Source organism: Dromiciops gliroides, chromosome 4 (genome assembly GCF_019393635.1).
Source record: "Dromiciops gliroides isolate mDroGli1 chromosome 4, mDroGli1.pri, whole genome shotgun sequence".
NCBI classification, from domain to species: Eukaryota; Metazoa; Chordata; class Mammalia; order Microbiotheria; family Microbiotheriidae; genus Dromiciops; species Dromiciops gliroides.
The window spans coordinates 183505355-183522622 of NC_057864.1; the positions used below are offsets into that span (position 1 = coordinate 183505355).

At 45.9% G+C, this 17268-nt stretch overlaps 1 protein-coding gene and 1 non-coding gene across 2 annotated transcripts; both read left to right on the forward strand.

Moving 5' to 3' along the window:
* The first annotated feature begins 1503 nt into the window (after nucleotides 1-1503).
* On the forward strand, nucleotides 1504-17024 carry LOC122726625 (mediator of RNA polymerase II transcription subunit 24-like). The gene is made up of 10 exons (XM_043964464.1): nucleotides 1504-2050; nucleotides 6595-6745; nucleotides 8008-8090; nucleotides 8545-8631; nucleotides 9626-9663; nucleotides 10130-10212; nucleotides 10707-10885; nucleotides 10985-11084; nucleotides 11470-11645; nucleotides 17006-17024. The coding sequence occupies exons 1-10, from the start codon at nucleotides 2034-2036 to the stop codon at nucleotides 17007-17009; spliced, it is 918 nt and encodes a 305-aa protein (XP_043820399.1). The 5' UTR covers nucleotides 1504-2033; the 3' UTR covers nucleotides 17010-17024.
* On the forward strand, nucleotides 9972-10076 carry LOC122727183. Its single transcript, XR_006353121.1, has one exon. It is a non-coding gene; the product is annotated as a small nucleolar RNA SNORD124 (small nucleolar RNA).
* Nucleotides 17025-17268: the final 244 nt, after the last annotated feature.

The following is a 17268-nucleotide window of genomic DNA, read 5'->3' on the forward strand; positions in this document are numbered from 1 at the left end:
TTTCTGGAAGAGGGGTGATGATAACACCCCACCCAGCTGTCTGTCGGGGGGGGGGGAAGGAGGGGCTTCTCTAGGAGAGAGCTGGCAGAGATGGAAGAAGAGATAGTATGGCAGAGGTATCATTTTTCAAGACATGGGTGCAGGATTAAGATGTGTGGACAACGCCTTGGCCCCTCTCTGTCTCTAGACTGATTTCCCCCTTTCTGCTGAAGTAAACAGGTTGGGTGATTGAGGACAGGAGGTTTTCTTAGGAGTTCTGGGGGCCGACAGGGTGAGGCTGCTCAACTGTCTGGGTTCAAATTCTGCCTTTCAGCACCCTGGACAGTCCCTATTTTTCCTTTCCTTTTGGACCAAGGGGAAAGGGACTTTGGCGAGAGGAGGGACACCAGATATCAAAGAGATAGCTTCGGAGGCAGAATGAAAGATTGCTAAAGTGTTGAACTCTCACTCCCCACGACCTTCTTTTTTTCTGGTTCCTTACAACTAGACTTTCCCATAGGAATAAGTGGGACATTTCCATTTCATGCCTCAGTTTCCCTTTTCCTCCGGCTAGATTGTGGTAAACCCATAAGTGCAGCATGTGTAGGATGTAATGAGTGTGCTAGCTAGTTTCCCCTTGGAATCAATGAGAAATGTGTGCATGTGTATGTATGTAAACACGATGCATATATAAACACATATATGTCTATATATGTATAGCCGTGTACACACGCGCACAAAGACACACACATACATACTCTGTTTTCCTCTTTGCTCATTCAAAGAGGTGGAATGTGTTGTATTTGGTAGTCCCTCGGGAACTGAGGGCTTCTAGCACCCCCCTTACCAGGTGCTCAATATTTCCTCTGCAAAACCAGGATGAAGTCCCTCTCCACTTTTCTTTATCCCCCCCCCCCACCCCTCCACCCCCACGCCCGGCCTTCTTTCTTCCCCAGTTATATAAGACAATTTAGGCGCAGAAGCAGGAGGTGCAGAATTCAGTGCACTAACAGTCCACCACCTTTATCGCACCCCTAGCAGGTACGTACACGTAGAGGCGATCAGGTATGACGTCACGCAACCGAGCTGCAAGGATTCTGAGGTTCTTAATCTGGAATAACTGAACGATTTAATAATTAATATATTTGAGTAGAATTGGTTTCCATTGGGATCATTTGTAATTTATTTTATACATTTTAAAACATTATTCTTAGAAGAGGTTCATAGGCTCCACCAGGCTACCCGAGGGGTGCAAAACACAAGAAAGGCTCAGAACCCCAGTTTAGAGCTTTAGGCACTGGAAGATGGACTGGGTCCTGAAATGACGTCAGCGTCCTAGGAAAAGAGGACTGGAGGCCGGGCCAAGGCAAAATCCAATCGCCCGGAGGATGCACTGGCTCATTCCCAGCGTCTAAAAGTGCACTTCCCAGAAATCAAGCGAGGGTCGTCCAAACTCACTTCATCCGCTGTTCCCATTGGCTCACCGTGGCCGCGCCCGACCAATCAGATGTGAGCCCTTTGGCGGAAGCCAAAATGGCCGTGCTCCCTGGCTAGAGAAGTCACTTGGGTCGTGTTTGGGTCTGTCTGTTGTGGCCGAGCTTCCTCAGCGAAAGACGGCGTGATTGGGGCGAGGGTCTGGAAGACAAGAGGGAGTCGGAGTGACGAGAGCGAGTGTCGGGGGGCGGAGCTGAAGGGCTGCTGCTGACAGCCAGTAACCCCTTGCTCGGTCCCAGCCCCAGTCTCAGCTGCCCCTTCCTGGGCCCGGGGGCTGGGCGAGAATCGGGGAGACCTCGTGGTGGCCCCCACTCCCTCAACCAGGCCAGCCTCCTATCTCGGGCCCTGACCGGCCCCACCCCTACCCCCCATCCCCCTTGTCTGCAGGCAGGCTATCCTGCAGGCGTGGAAGGAGAGAAGGAGCGTCTGTCAATGGGCAGTCAACATGAAGAAATTAACCACCTGGGACATCCTCAGTCTGGCAGATCTGAAGAGGGGAAAGGAGGGGCAGGCTATGATCGGACCGCCCCCCAATCCTCTCATTCTGTCCCACCTGAAATATGATATCAACTTCCAGGTATGCTCCCTCTTATTCTCTGGAGCCAGAGGGGTCTTGTTCCATCCCCACCAAACGTGGTCTCCCTGGAGCTGCTGGTGATAGTATAGAAGGAGAGCAATTAGGAAGTGTCAGTCGTGCCCGATTCTCCGTGACCTCATTTGAGGTTTTCTTGGCAAAGAGGCTGTACATTTGAACTCCGGTCCTCCTGACTTCTGGGCCACTGCGCCGGCCTCTATTCACTGTTACTAAGTAAGGAACAACAACAGTAATCCTAATCCCCCAGGAAAGGCCATTTCTAGACTGAGGTTCAGAGAGAAACACAGACAAGTGGGACAGCTTTGGAATTAATGAGCTGAAGACATCATGTACTTAAAGCAAACAAGCAAAGAACATTTATTTAGAGCTTTTTGTTTTCTAGGTATGTGCAGAGTACTGGGAATAGAAATACAAGTAAAAAGACAGTCCCTTCGCTCAAGTAGCTTACATTTTAAAGACTGCATAAAAAGGGATCAGAAAAGGGTGGAGATATAGCAAAAGAAGGTATTCCTGGGCTTGCTGTTAACAAAGTTTGAAAAGTTAGTGGCAGATCCTAGAGAATGAAGGTTGGCTATCCTGGACTCCATCCCAAAATGGTATGAGAAGAAACACCAGTGGGAGAAGGGGTCCTTCACTGTTTGAGGAATGTTCCTTTGTATGGTTCTATATACAATCCTATTCTTTGTGTATGAAGACACTCATGTTTATTTGGTGTTCCTTAAGTTTTTTTTTTTTTTTTTGGCGGGGCAATGGGGGTTAAGTGACTTGCCCAGGGTCACACAGCTAGTAAGTGTTAAGTGTCTGAGGCTGGATTTGAACTCAGGTACTCCTGAATCCAGGGCCAGCACTTTAACCACTGCGCCATCTAGCTGCCCCGTTCCTTAAGTTTGAAATGAAAATACAAAACTTTATTTTAGAAAAAAAAAAGTTCTTGTTCTTGATGAGCCCAGAGGTGTTGTACTGTAGCTTTCACCTGTTGGGAGATTAAATTTTAGAGTTTCCACTCATATATAGAGGTAATAAAAATCAAAATAGTTACAATGGGATTTAACTTAACTTACTATGAGAAAAGCATTTCCAGACCTCCATCAGTTTTGTACTTTGTTAATTTGATTACCTGTATCTTTTAGATAATGAAAACTCCTTTGAAAGGATTATAAACTGAAGGAATTAATGAATTGCTATTTATTCATTTTATTTTTAATGGCAGTTTTTCAAATTACATGTAAAGACAACTTTATTTTTAATTTAAAAAATTTAAAAATGTTTATTTTCATTTCTAAATTCTCTCCCTCCCACCAGTCTTTCCCCGACCCATCAAGATATTTATTCACTTTAAGGAAATGATAGCTAAAGAATTTCCTCTTTTGTCATCTAGTCTTTGACTTATCACTAATGAGAATACCATTCCCACTGTAGTATAACACTATAGTACAAAGATAATATACTACACATAGTAGATAATATAGTATATAGTATAGTATATAATTTGCTATAGTTGTAGTTTACTAAATTCCTACAACAAACTGGTATCCAACGAAGACCAACACATAACTGTTAGTCTGAACGTAGACCCAAATAAACTATTTGGATCCCTTCTAACTTTTTTTTTTTTTAGTGAGGCAATTGGGGTTAAGTGACTTGCCCAGGGTCACACACAGCTAGTAAGTGTTAAGTGTCTGAGGCCAGATTTGAACTCAGGTACTCCTGACTCCAAGGCCGGTGCTCTATCCACTGTGCTACTTAGCTGCCCCCCTCCCTTCTAACTTTTAATTTAGGATCCTATGAATCTGTTCTATCAAGAATACTTTTTGGGGCAGCTAGGTGGTGCAGTGGATAGAGCACTGGCCCTGGAGTCAGGAGTACCTGAGTTCAAATGTGGCCTCAGACACTTAACACTTACTAGCTGTGTGATCCTGGGCAAGTCACTTAACCCCAATTGCCTCACTAAAAAAAAAAAAAAAAAAGAATACTTTTTGGGGCAGCTAGGTGGCATAGTGGATAGAGCACTGGCCCTGGAGTCAGGAAGACCTGAGTTCAAATCTGGCCTTAGACACTTTACACTTACTAGCTGTGTGACCCTGGGCAAGTCACTTAACCCCAATTGCCTCACTAAAAAAAAATTTTTTTAAAATACTTTTCTTTAGCCTTGTCTGCAAAAGTTATTCTCCATCATCAAAGTTACATTTATTCCTCCACCCCATGTTCAGTTTATTAATCCTAGCACAGAATCAGTAAATTAGTTAGAATGTTGCCTTATTTTCCCCTTAATTCCCATCCACCACCATTTCTGTACTCTGTAAATTAAGTGAAAAGAGATGAGGCACAACAGCATTATACTTTTGTGTGTGTGTGTGTGTGTGTGTGTGTGTGTGTGTGAGAGGCAATTGGGGTTAAGTGACTTGCCTAAGGTCACACAGCTAGTAAGTGTCAAGTGTCTGAGACCGGATTTAAACTCAGATCCTCCTGACTCCAGGGCCGGTGCTCTATTCACTATGCCACCTAGCTGCCCCTGCATTATACTTTTCAATGGGTTGTGAAACTATCCCATGTCCTTTTTTTTTTTCTTTTTCCTGTAAACAGTGAGTATATCTAGGGGTTTTGACTCTATTACCACTCCTCTTCCCTCCTCTTCCCCCCCCCATTCCCAATAAAATCATAGAATTGAAAGGGATATCAGGGGGCAGCTAGATGGCACAGTGGTTAAAGCACTGGCCCTGGAGTCAGGAAGACCTGAGTTCAAATCCGGCCTCAGACACTTGACACTTACTAGCTGTGTGACCCTGGGCAAGTCACTTAACCCCCATTGCCTGCAAAAATAGAAAGAAAGAAAGAAATTAAGAAAGAAAGAAAGGGATATCAGATCATCTAATGCAGTCCCCAACCACATTATGCATCCTGGCTTTCACACCAGTCAATCAAGCAAGAAGTATTTCATGAGTAACTACAAGATGCCTCTTAATGTGTTCAGTGCTGCTGGGGATACAAGAGAAGTGTATGTCTTAAAGGGTTTATAGTCTGTCTGGGAAGACAAGACTTACAGGTCAGATATCTAGTTAAGTGTCAGAGCTTGAGATTCAAGTATGCATCTCTTTTGATTCATAAGTCAGGGATTTTCCCACTATACTCCTTTTTTTTTCATGTAATTAAGTATTAAGTGAAATGCAATAGAAGTTGAGAAGAACCAGAAAGATCAATCTGAGCTGAAATAATTTGGGAAAGGATTTGATAGGAACTTGAATGATGGATAGGATGTGGGTAGTTGAAGATGAACAGGAATGGCATTCCGAAGGGGAAGACTAAATACAAAGCCATGGAGACAGAGAGAACAAGGAGAGCAGCTTGAAAAGAACAGAAGATTCAAGGTCACCCTGTGGGTTGGCTCCCAGAGGCAGGTGTACTTTGTGGGACATCCTGTCTGTACCAGCTGCCATCAGTTCTGCCTCTGCTGTTGTGATAGTCACACCTAGTCCTCAGGTCCAGCATTATATATCCTCATGATGCCAGGCCAAAAGGAAAGGTTTCTAGAAATTTCAGCCACTATCGTTCCTATCCTGTTTGGAAAAAAGACAGAAAGTGCATGCTGGGGCAGCCAGGTGGCGCAGTGGATAGAGCACTGGCCCTGGAGTCAGGAGTACCTGAGTTCAAATCCAGCTTCAGACACTTAACACTTACTAGCTGTGTGACCCTGGGCAAGTCACTTAACCCCAATTGTCTCACTAAAAAAAAAAAAAAGTGCATGCTACCACTGACTACATACCCTATTGTTCTCCAAGAGGACCTAATTTTGTGAGTTGTTGCCTGTAAAGCATACAGTAAAGAAGTCAGTTTCCTACCTCATTCAGTCTTTCTCTAGCAGTCTCCTGAACAACCACTGAGCAGTCACTGTTGAAGCTAAGGAAGACCTTAGCCAGCCTCAACAACTACCATCTCCAAGGTCAAACAAGAAAGTACAGAGCTCTTTAGAGAGCTCATTAGAAAATTGTTCACTTGATCAGTCTTCTCTGACTCTTTGTGACCCTGTGAACCATAGTGTCCATGGGGCTTTCTTGGCAAAGATACTAGAGTAGTGATTTGTCATTTTCTTTTCCAGTGAATTGGAAAGTACCAGTCTTTTAACTTCTTTGTCATAAGAAACAGCTCTTGGGGGGGGGGGGAAGAGAGTAGGAATAGGAATACAATGGATGTAAAAACAAAAGCATCAATAAAATGTTTGAGCTTCTTTTTTTTTTTTTTTTTTGGTGAGGCAATTGGGGTTAAGTGACTTGCCCAGGGTCACACAGCTAGTAAGTGTTAAGTGTCTGAGGTCGGATTTGAACTCAGGTCCTCTTGACTCCAGGGCCGGTGCTCTATCCACTGCACCACCTAGCTGCCCCTGAGCTTCTTTTAAAAAAAGGGAGTATATCAGTCCAATAGGCCCACTGAGGGAAAAGCAGAGTTCCCTCATCCTAAATGTCTCATAAAAGTCTAAACTCTAATCTCTGCTTTTTACTCCCTTGCCCAAACTTTGTTTCTCTTCCTTCCAGCATCCCCATCATGCTATCTATGCACTCAGAGCAGCTGCCCAAGACCGGGTTCCCCACAGTGTATGCTGTGGTCCTCCTGGAGGGCACCATGAACCTGACAGGAGAGATGCAGCCATTGGTTGAACAGCTGATGATGGTGAAGAGGATGCAGGTGTGGGGACACAGAAGAACAGAGTTCGCCTTCATCTCTAAGGGGAGCCCAGCCATCTAGAAATCAGATCATTGAGCTGCATTTGTTGGGTACTGGGAGAAGAAGCCTCTGGACACTTTGTGATAGATCCCAGAACCCTGGTTTTACAGAGGATGGGGCTCAGTAGTTGAAGATCCCTATTCTGATATAGTTCAAGATTCCCTTTAATCTCTAAGTTCTTAAAATGGAAAATAGTAAAGGACTCTTTTCTCCTGGCTCAACCTTGATTCCCTCCCAAATTCCCAAGGCCCTTTAATCCACTGCGGGAAGGGGTGGGCACATGAGGGCCACCTTAGGAAACTGAACAGTTGCCACATTAGTGCAGGAATGTGGAGTGGGAGCCAGAACATGGAGATGCATGGGGTTGTCCAAACCTTTCTGGGCTCATTGCTAACTCCAGTTATGTAACTGTGGCCAAGGCCAAAGCCCCTAGAAGTTGGGTGATTCAACACATCCTAGTGTCTGTGTTCTGGCACTTGTGAATTCTCATCTGCTATTGGGACAGATATATTTCTTTCTGTGCATGGGGTAGGGCTTCTCCCTGCCCCGATCTCCCCACCTCCCACCAGCCAAATGGAAGAAGGATGAAGGAATTGATTGCTATATGGACATTTTCTTCATCTTCTTCCCTCCAAATTACTCAGGTTTGGGTGAAAGTGAAGACATACCCTCAGGGGGAAAAGGTAAGCTTTCCCAGACAGGAAAGAAGTCATGAGGAGTTTTCAGGTGTAAGCTGCCGCTTTAGGAGAACAGGAAGGAAGGCAAAGGTTATGGCCCAGCCTGAAACTGGATACTATTGAGAAAGAAGGAAATTTGTGGTCATATGTCCAAGTTGAGCAACTGGAAATTTTTCAGGGAGCTGAGTTGTTTGAATGTTCCTAGTGAACTTGCATATTGAAAATATTTTGATAATTCAGTATAATTGGTTTCCTTTATAGCCCTATGAATTTTACTTGTTATATTGAAAAGCCTCACCCCCAAGTAAGCACACGTGTATACACACACACACACACACACACACACACACACACACACACAAGATCATCATCCTACCAGAATAGGCAAGGTGCCACTTCTCTTTCCATCACAACATTGGTCCCACCCAGCCAGTTGGCCTGGGCCACAGGCCTAGCAAAATAACACCTGTGCCTAGCATTGCCATGTGTGACTAGAAATGGAAAAGGCGGCATGGAGCCCAGATTGGGGTTTCTGGCTCTTTGTAGGACTTCACTGAGGATGTCAACTGTGCCTTTGAGTTCCTGCTGAAGCTCACACCCTTGCTAGACAAGGCTGACCATAGGTGCAAGTGAGTGCTCCCATGACCTCTGTCTTGCTGATGTGTCTAACAGAAGCCATCCTGTTTTTAGGGACAGGGGCTCCCCCTCCCCATCTCCCAGGTCTCTTGGGCCAGGTCTAGGCTGAAGACATACTTTTAGAATGTTACAAGTCAAGGTGGCTCATCTCCTGATCCACTCCCCTTAGATGCCTCCTTCCCTGGGAGAGACTGGGAGAGGAGGCCTTGGTCAGACAGATTGCCCCCCAGTTGGGTAGACATGCCCCAGGTGGGACGGGCAGACCTGTAGTCTGTCCACAGTCTAGTGTTTCCTTGCTTTCCCTTCTCAGGCCCCCAGGGAAGCTTCTAGAAATCTCTGCTTCTAGAATTGGAGCAGGTGTGAAGAAGCCAGGTTCCCTCTGCTCTAAAGGCTGCCCTGTGTGTCTGTTCTAACACCTTCCCCACCTCCCCCTCTTCTTCCTCCCAGCTGTGACTGTATCAACATGCTCCTCCAGGAGTGTAGTAAACAAGGACTGCTCTCTGAGGAGAATGCAAGCAGCCTGATGGCCAAGCGGTAAGTGTATGTGTGATGGGGCCAAGCCTGTCAACCTTCTCCCTTCTATTCCCTGTGCCTCTTGACCCAGATGGGGCCTCTTTGCCTAGTGCTTGAGTTTGTGACTGGCTTGGATTCTTGAGTCCAAGGCGAGGGCCAAGTGCATGTGCTCTGTGCTGGGGGTCTAGGTACTCATTTAGTCCTGAGCCACCTCTCTGTGCCTCAGCAGAGCAGGAATTGATGTGGATCCTCACTTCTCCCTGTCTCTCTCCCCCTTGGTATCATAGGATTGTCCCTCTCTATCTCTATCTCAGTTTTCCCTCTGATAAGATGGAATATAGGCCAGTGGAAGTGAAAACACTTTAAATATTGGACATAACATGTATAAACTATATCAAATTGCTTACCTTCTCAATGAGGAGGGAGGGAGAGAATTTAAAACTCAGAATTTTAAAAAAACATGTTAAAAATTTTTTAAAATGTAATTGGAAAAAATATTGGGCATAAGGAGTGGGCAGTTGTTAACCAAGTATAAGTTAGAAGAGGCTATATTGGGAAGAGCTTTGGACTAGGGAGGCAGGAGACCTAGAAAGTTCTGATTCTGCTGCTGAGGAGCTCTGTTAACCTTGACCTTTTTGAGCATAAATTTCTTGACTAAAATACCTGGACTGGACTAACTGGTATTTAGGGACCTCTCCAGCCCATCCATTTCATCATTCAGTCATTTCCTGTGAAATCCTGTCCCAGCCATCTCCAGGGAAGTCAGTTCTTCAGATGTAGAATTTGTTTGCCTTTAGATTGTGAGGATAATGGTGTTGTTTACTGCCTTTCCTCCACCATCTTGGCTCCTCCAGATATCCCCTCTATAATGCCACATTTTAGTGTGATGTGATTCCTAACCCAAATACTGGTGACTGACAGGAGTCCTGGCCCCACCCCCACCCCCTTTCTGCCGGCTGCAGCTGTCCCTGTTGTTCCAGGCTCCTCTTTTGACCCAGCTCCCCTCTTTCCACAGCTTGAATGAATTCACGAAGCACATCAGTGGTGAAAGCTGTAAGTTATCTCCTTGCCCTCTGCCCACCTCTGCACACACACACACACACACACACACACAACTAGTAGCAGGTGGGGCTGGGGACAGAGTCCCTGGTCCAGGGTGAAGGTGAAGGGGTAGTTGTCTCTGCCCTGTGATGGGTGACTCCTCAGGGTTGCTTCAGGACCCTGCAGAGGGCAGGTGAGGGCAGGCCAAGGACTGTTCTAAAATTGTACCTGCCTGTCCTCTTTGTGAACCTGATTCTGCTGTTGGGAATGGGAAGGGGAGAGCATTAGAGGGCCTCAGTTAGAACCTTTGGGGAGTCCCCATCTTTCAAAGGAGGAATGATGCTCACAGTGAAACCCCAAGAAAAGGAGCCTGAGTGCCAGGTCTGTGATGGAGCTGCTGTCTTCCTGACCTCCCTCGACCTGCCCCTTCTTGCCCTCAGCCCCGGGCAAGCCTCACTTCTGCCTCCACTCCCCACAGCCAAATCAGGGTCAGTCCGTGCACTGCTCTTTGACTTCTCCTTCCTCATGTTGTGCCATGTGGCCCAGACCTATGGGTCAGAGGTGAGTGAGAGGGGAAGGGCAGCAAGGAATGGGGTAGGGGATGACAAGGGGCTTGGTGATGTGGAAAAGAGGGGGAAGCCGTTTGTGAAGGCCAAAGAAACTTTGCCAGATCACCAGCTCTCAGGAGGTGTGACACTCGGTGCCAGTGGTTGATGGGTGCCTAGGTCATCAGGAGAGGGACCCCCCCCCCATTCCCCCTTGCTCCCCACAGGCTCCTGCAGAATCTTTAGGGACCATATCCTTGTTGACCACAAGATGGCGGCATAGGCCTCATTTTCTTCTCATTCCCCTAAAATTGTCCCTGGTTCTGTGGGGAGGGTGGGTGGGAGAGCATGTCAGCCTTGGCAGGGATAAAGGTTGGGGTGCATTGGGGCAGAGGTGGGGTGGCAGTGGTCCTCTGAAGGCTTTGGTGGTCCTCCCCTCTTGTCACTGTGGTAAAGGTTACCTGGTGGGTAGAGATTTGATGCCTCTCCTTGGCTTGTTCATCCATGCAGGTCATTCTGTCAGAATCGAGCACCGTGGGTGAAGTGCCCTTCTTTGAGACCTGGATGCAGACGTGTATGCCCGAGGAGGGCAAGATCCTGAATCCCGACCACCCCTGCTTCCGGCCTGACTCCACCAAGGTGGAATCCCTGGTTGCCTTGCTCAACAACACCTCTGAAATGAAGCTGGCGTAGGTGGCCTGGGAGGATGCAAGTGGGGGCAGGATCAGGCAGGGTCTTTCTCCTCTTGCTCCCAGGTGGGTGACCTTCCTCCCACTTCTTCCCATCAGGCAGATGAAGTGGCATGAGGCCTGTCTCAGCATCTCAGCTGCCATCTTGGAGATTCTGAATGCCTGGGAGAATGGAGTGCTGGCTTTTGAGTCCATCCAGGTAGCCATTTCCCTCTGTCCCCAGTAATGAATGCCCTTTGGTCCCAGGATCTGAGAGCCTCATTTCCCACCCTTCCCACTCTTCTCTCTTCTCCTGAGAGCCAGGTGCCAGTCCTGCATATCACACATCTCCATGCAGTTGAGGGTCAAGGGTCGAGGGTCTCTCCCTCTGTAGAACTCTAAGATCTGGGGTCTCTCTTTCTGTGGCCATGGTCACTTCTAGGTCACTTCTCCCTCTCCCTCCCAACCCACTGGATTATGGTGGGCCCAGGGCTCAACTGGCTGAGATCTGATGTTTGCCTAGGGGTAGCAGAGTCCAGGGAAAGGATGTGGGGCAGGCTTGGGGTTGGGCCTGGTGCCTGCAGCTCATGTGTTTCCCATCCCAGAAAATCACAGACAACATCAAGGGAAAGGTGTGCAGCCTGGCAGTGTGTGCTGTTGCTTGGCTTGTGGCCCATGTCCGGATGCTAGGCCTGGATGAGCGTGAGAAATCACTGCAGATGATTCGACAGCTGGTAGGGCCTCTCTGCAGTGAGAATACCCTGCAGTTCTACAATGAGTGGTCTGTCATCTTCCCTTTCCCCTCCAAGCCCTTCCATGCCCTTCTGCAGACAGTGCCTCCAATCACCCTGATGCCTTTGGGGCTAGAGAAAGCAGTCCTTTCTGTTGTGCTGCTAATTCTGCCAGTTTGGGGGAGGGGGTGCTTATCTGTGGATTGGAGAGGCCTTTTGCCTTCCTTTCCAGCCTTTGATCCTTGAGTCATTTTCCCTTTTCCTGGCTTTTTTTGGGTCCTGGGGAACTCACTTTTTTCCAGGCATTCATTCAGTAAATGCTTGTTGAGTGTCTTTTATGTGGAATACAGTTGTTTTTTGAATGTCTTGGAAAGGGAAGAGGTGGCAAAATTCAGCTAAAGTGTTTTCCCAGTCAGTGTAGTCCATTCCATTGTGATAATTTCTGTTCCCCTCAGTGGAAAGTTGACCATGATGTAAGAATCCTTAGTTTGTGCCTTCTCTCAGGGATTTCTCCTGCTAAAATGCTGGATGAAAACAAGATCTCCAGTGTAATAATAATAATAATAGCTAATAATTATGATATGGGGGAAAATGGGGTACGGGTTGGTGGGAAGGAGTTGGGGTTCTTGGGAATTCCTCTTTAAAGAATTACACCCTCTTGCACACAAAATGTAATTAGAATAAGGTGATAGTTTATTTAGGAGCAAGGGAAGGGAAGGGTGGGGGGAGGGAAACCATGAAAGAAATCCTTGGACTTTTCATGGGGAGATTTGGCATAAAGCACATGGCTCAGAGGTACCAAATCTCCTCGAACAGGAGACTGGAAGGTACTTTCTTTTATAGAGGCCTGATGGGGGTGGACCATCTGCCCGTGAAAAGTTCCTTTAGTGAGAGAGGACCATCCCCCACTGGTGGTACCTGGGGGAATTGGGTGAGGAGTGGAGGACCATCCCCCACTGGTAGTGACTAAAGGAATTGGGTGAGGGGTGGCTACGGATCCCTCTTCAGAACACAAAGGCCGCAGCCACACCCAAATTTATCTCCCCAGGGTAAGGGAGACCAGAATGAAGGGTAGGAATCCCAAACTAGCTCAGTCCGATTTGGTTCCTCTAGGCGTTATCTGTCCTCTGGTTTAGTTTCTCAAGGAGAAGTTTCCTTGATGTGCCCCAGAGAATTTCTGGGGTGCTCTGCACCCCATGACAATTATATAGCACTTTAAAGTTTGTGAAATATTTTTCCTGGGTCATCTCATTTGATTCTCACAACAATCTTATCAGATAGGTGCTATCTCTCATTTTACAGATGAGGAAACTGAGGTGGACAGAAATTAATTGCTTAGGATCACACAACTTCTAAGTTTCTTTGGCAGGATTTGAACTCAGGTCTTTCTGATTCTAAGTTCACTACTCTACCCTCTGGACCATGGACAAATTGTGGTCCAAAGAGACATTGTATTCTCTAAAGATCAGTTAACAGCCTAAGAACTGGTTTGGCACCATTACCTAAGTGTAAAGATTCTTTGTTTTTCAGAGAATTATGGCTCCACCCCTTTCTGTCCAACTAATCCAGAGCCGGGAAGGGTTGTATGGGGGTAGTCCCTTCTTGTGTCCCTTCTCCTGGAAGTATTGGTTTGTTTTGGGTGGGGGCCAAGCTGGGGCTAGAGCCTGAGAAATCTGTGGCCCCCCTTCTCTCTCCGCTCAGGCCCTTGGTTCATAGGAAGTGACTTCTATTTATTTACACTAAATGTGGCAGGGCCCCAGGCTAGGGAGAGGCAGGATTGAATGCTTTGTAGGAAGGGGTCTGTTTCCCCTTTTGACATAGAGTGTACCCTTTTCTTAGGCTTTCGCCATCCAGTGGACTCTGGCCGTGGAATAAGACAGACCTTGCTAGTGGAGGTGGAGATTTTCTATAGCACAAGTCTTCTGAGAGTAAGGGTGGAAGGTTTGGCCATCATAGTGTCTCCCTTTCTTGGCAGGTATCACATCTGCTCTGTCTGAATCTGCATTTTGTATTGTTCATACAATTCAGGGAAAATAATCAACACATCAGTGAATTGTGACTGTATAGGCAATATTCCATAGCCTTACACCCCCTCCCAACTTTACAGTGAAAAAAGGGGCTCTCCTTCCTTTCTTTGCTGCTACTAAAACTGCTGCTATAAACATTTGGGTCCGTATGGCTTCCCTTTCCTTGATGGTTCTCATTCTTAGTCGATGAACTTCCTTGCTACCCTAATCCCTGCATCCATTTTTGATGATTTCAGTGCACATGTTAATGACATTTCAGGTTCACCAACCGCAATGCCCTTGACCCATTCTCAACACTTAGCCATTCCCAGAGTTGTTGTTTGTCCTTGGTTCTCCAAAATGACCGTGCCATCAGGAGGTGATGTCATGATTTGCAGTGAATTGGATTTTAGTGAGTTCAGGGTCAACAACCTCATTCTCCTCCAGAGCCATCTGGGTCCAATGGCAAGGTATATTATCAGGATGACTGGAGATGGCTCCTGATGTTTATGGCTCTTGGGGCTAAGTGACTTGCCCAGGTTTACATAGCTGGTAAGTGTCTGAGGTGATATTTGAACTCAGGTCTTCCTGACTTCAGGGCCACTGCTTTTTCTACTGTGCCTCCTAGCTGTCCCATACTCAGGGTTGTCACATCTTAGATCACATCTTAGATTTCACAATCATCCGAAATTGTTCCACCTCCCCAAACTCTGAAATATGTCTCTCTGATCATTTGCTTCTACCTCTCCAGCTGCCTCACTCTCTTCTTCTTTTTTTTTTAAATTAATAATTTTATTTTTTCCCCGTTACATGTAAAGATAGTTCTCATCTTTTGTTTATACAAGCTTTACAATTTCAGATTTTTCTCCCTCCCTCCCCTCCCTTCCCCCCCCAGACAGCAGGTAATCTGATATAGGTTATATATATATACACACACACACACACACACACACACATATATACTTATATACATATATACACATAATAACATTAATCCTATTTCTGCATTAGTTATGTTATAAGAGAAAAAATCAGAGCACTGATGAAAAACCTCAAAACAGAAAAAAACAACAGCACCAAAAACAAAAGAAATAGTATGGTTCATTCAGCATCTATACTCCACAGTTCTTTTTTTTTTTTTCTTGGATTTGGAGATCCTCTTCCATCATGAGTTCCCTGGAATTCTTCTGTACCATTACATTGGTGGGAAGAATATAGTCCATCACAGTAGATCAGCACTCAATGTTGATGATACTGTGTACAATGTTCTTCTGGTTCTGCTCATCTCACTCATCATCAGCTCACGCAAGACCCTCCAGGTTTCTCTGAACTCCTCCTGTTCATCATTTCTTACAGCACAATAGTATTCCATTGTATTCATATACCACAACTTGTCCAGCCATTCCCCAATTGATGGGCACCCCCTCAACTTCCAATTCCTTGCCACCATGTAAAGAGCAACTATAAATATTTTTGTACATGTGGGCCCCTTTCCCCCTTCCATGATTTCTTTGGGCAAAAGACCTAAAAGTGGTATTGCTGGGTCAAAGGGTATGCACAGCTTTATTGCCCTTTGGGCATAATTCCAAATTGCTCTCCAGAATGGTTGGATCAGTTCACAGCTCTACCAACAATGCATTAGTGTTCCAATTTTACCACAGCTTCTCCAACATTTATTATTTTCCTTTTTTGTCATTTTAGCCAATCTGATAGGTGTCAGGTGGTACCTCAGAGCTGTTTTAATTTGCATCTCTCTAATCATTAGTCACTCTCTTCTTAAACCTATTCTTGGTCCTTTCTTGACCTGTGAGTTCTCTGTTTCTCCCTGTTCTACTTTGTCACAGAATCACATCTTTAAAACTTCTGCCCATTACTCCTGGTTCTTCTGAGGCCAAGCAGAACAAAGCTGGTGACTTCCACATGACAATCCTTCAAATATTTGGATGTGGGGGCAGCTAGGTGGCGCAGTCGATAGAGCACCAGCCCTGGATTCAGGAGGATCTGAGTTCAAATTCGGCTTCAGACACTTAACACTTACTAGCTGTGTGACCCCGGGCAAGTCATTTAACCCCAATTGCCTCACCAAAACAAAAACAAAAATCCTCAAATACTTGGATGCATTCTTATGTTCCCTCATGTCTAAGTCAGCTCTTCTCTAAGTGGAATATAAACTCTTTAAAGAGTAGAGATTGGGGGCAGCTAGGTGGTGCAATGGATAAAATACAGGCCCTGGATTCAGGAGGACTTGAGTTCAAATCCAGCCTCAGACACTTGACACTTACTAGCTGTGTGACCCCCGGGCAAGTCACTTAACCCTCATTGCCCCACCCCCCAAAAAAGAATAGAGATTGTTTCATCTTTTGTATGGCTAGAACATTTCCTGCCACATAGTAGGTGCTTAATAAATGCCTGTTGATTTACTGGTTCTTTAAGTTAAGTCTCCCTAATTCCTTCAGCAGATTCTTATATGACATTTACTGGTCACCATCTTGATTGCCTTTTTCTGTGTTCTCTCCCGCTTATGAGGGTCCTTTTAAAAATGTGGTTCCTAGAACTGAATACCATACTATAGATATTGTCCAACCAAGAGTAGAATACACTGCATCTGTCACATACCTTGCCCTGCTTGCTATTCCTGTCTTTTTTTTCAAAAATATTTTATTGATACCTTTTTTATATGTTACATTTCCTCTAGTGTCCTTGCCCCCTCCCTGAGAGCCATCCCATATAACATATTTTAAAACAAACGGGAAAAACTGAAGAAGAAAAAAATCAGCATAACTGCTCATTATTATCAAAAATGTCTGGAAATATGCACAATGTACAATACTTGTGGACCTTCTACCTCTTTAAAGGGATTGGGTAGTGTTGTCTTCCCTTGTCTCTACTTTTGAGTCTTGTTCTTTATAATTTTTTTTTTTTTGGCAGGGCAGTGGGGGTTAAGTGACTTGCCCAGGGTCACACAGCTAGTAAGTAAGTGTCAAGTGTCTGAGGCCGGATTTGAACTCAGGTACTTCTGAATCCAGGGCCGGTGCTTTATCCACTGTGCCACCTAGCTGCACCCTCTTTATAATTTTGAAATATTGACTTGGGATTTTTTGTGATTATTTTCATTACTCATGTGCATTGGTTCATGTAGATCTTCCCATGCTTCTCTGTATTCATCATCTTCATCATTTCTTTTTTTCTTTCTTTTCTTTTTTTTTTTTTTGAGGGGCAGTGAGGGTTTAGTGACTTGCCCAGGGTCACACAGCTAGTAACTGTCAAGTCTGAGACCAGATTTGAACTCAGGTCCTCCTGAATCGAGGGCCAGTACTTTATCTACTGTACCACCTAGCTGCCCCGGGGGAGAGTGTTTTGAGCCAACAGTGTCTCACCTCTGCCCTCTTCCCCACATTCTACAGCTGACCGGTCCATGAGCAGTTCCCTCTCAGCCTCTCAGCTGCACACAGTCAATATGAGAGACCCTTTGAACCGGGTCCTTGGTAAGTCCCTTCTCCTTCCTAAGCCTGGTCCCCTGGGCCTGAGACTCCCAGACACAAGGAGCTCTTCTCTCCCACCTTCCCTTACCTGGTGGTGGGGACACTCCTAGTCTTCCCTCCTGTTGTCTTCCCTGCTCTCCTCCTCCTGTGTCTCTTCTCTTCTGTCATTGCCTCCCCTTCTCATT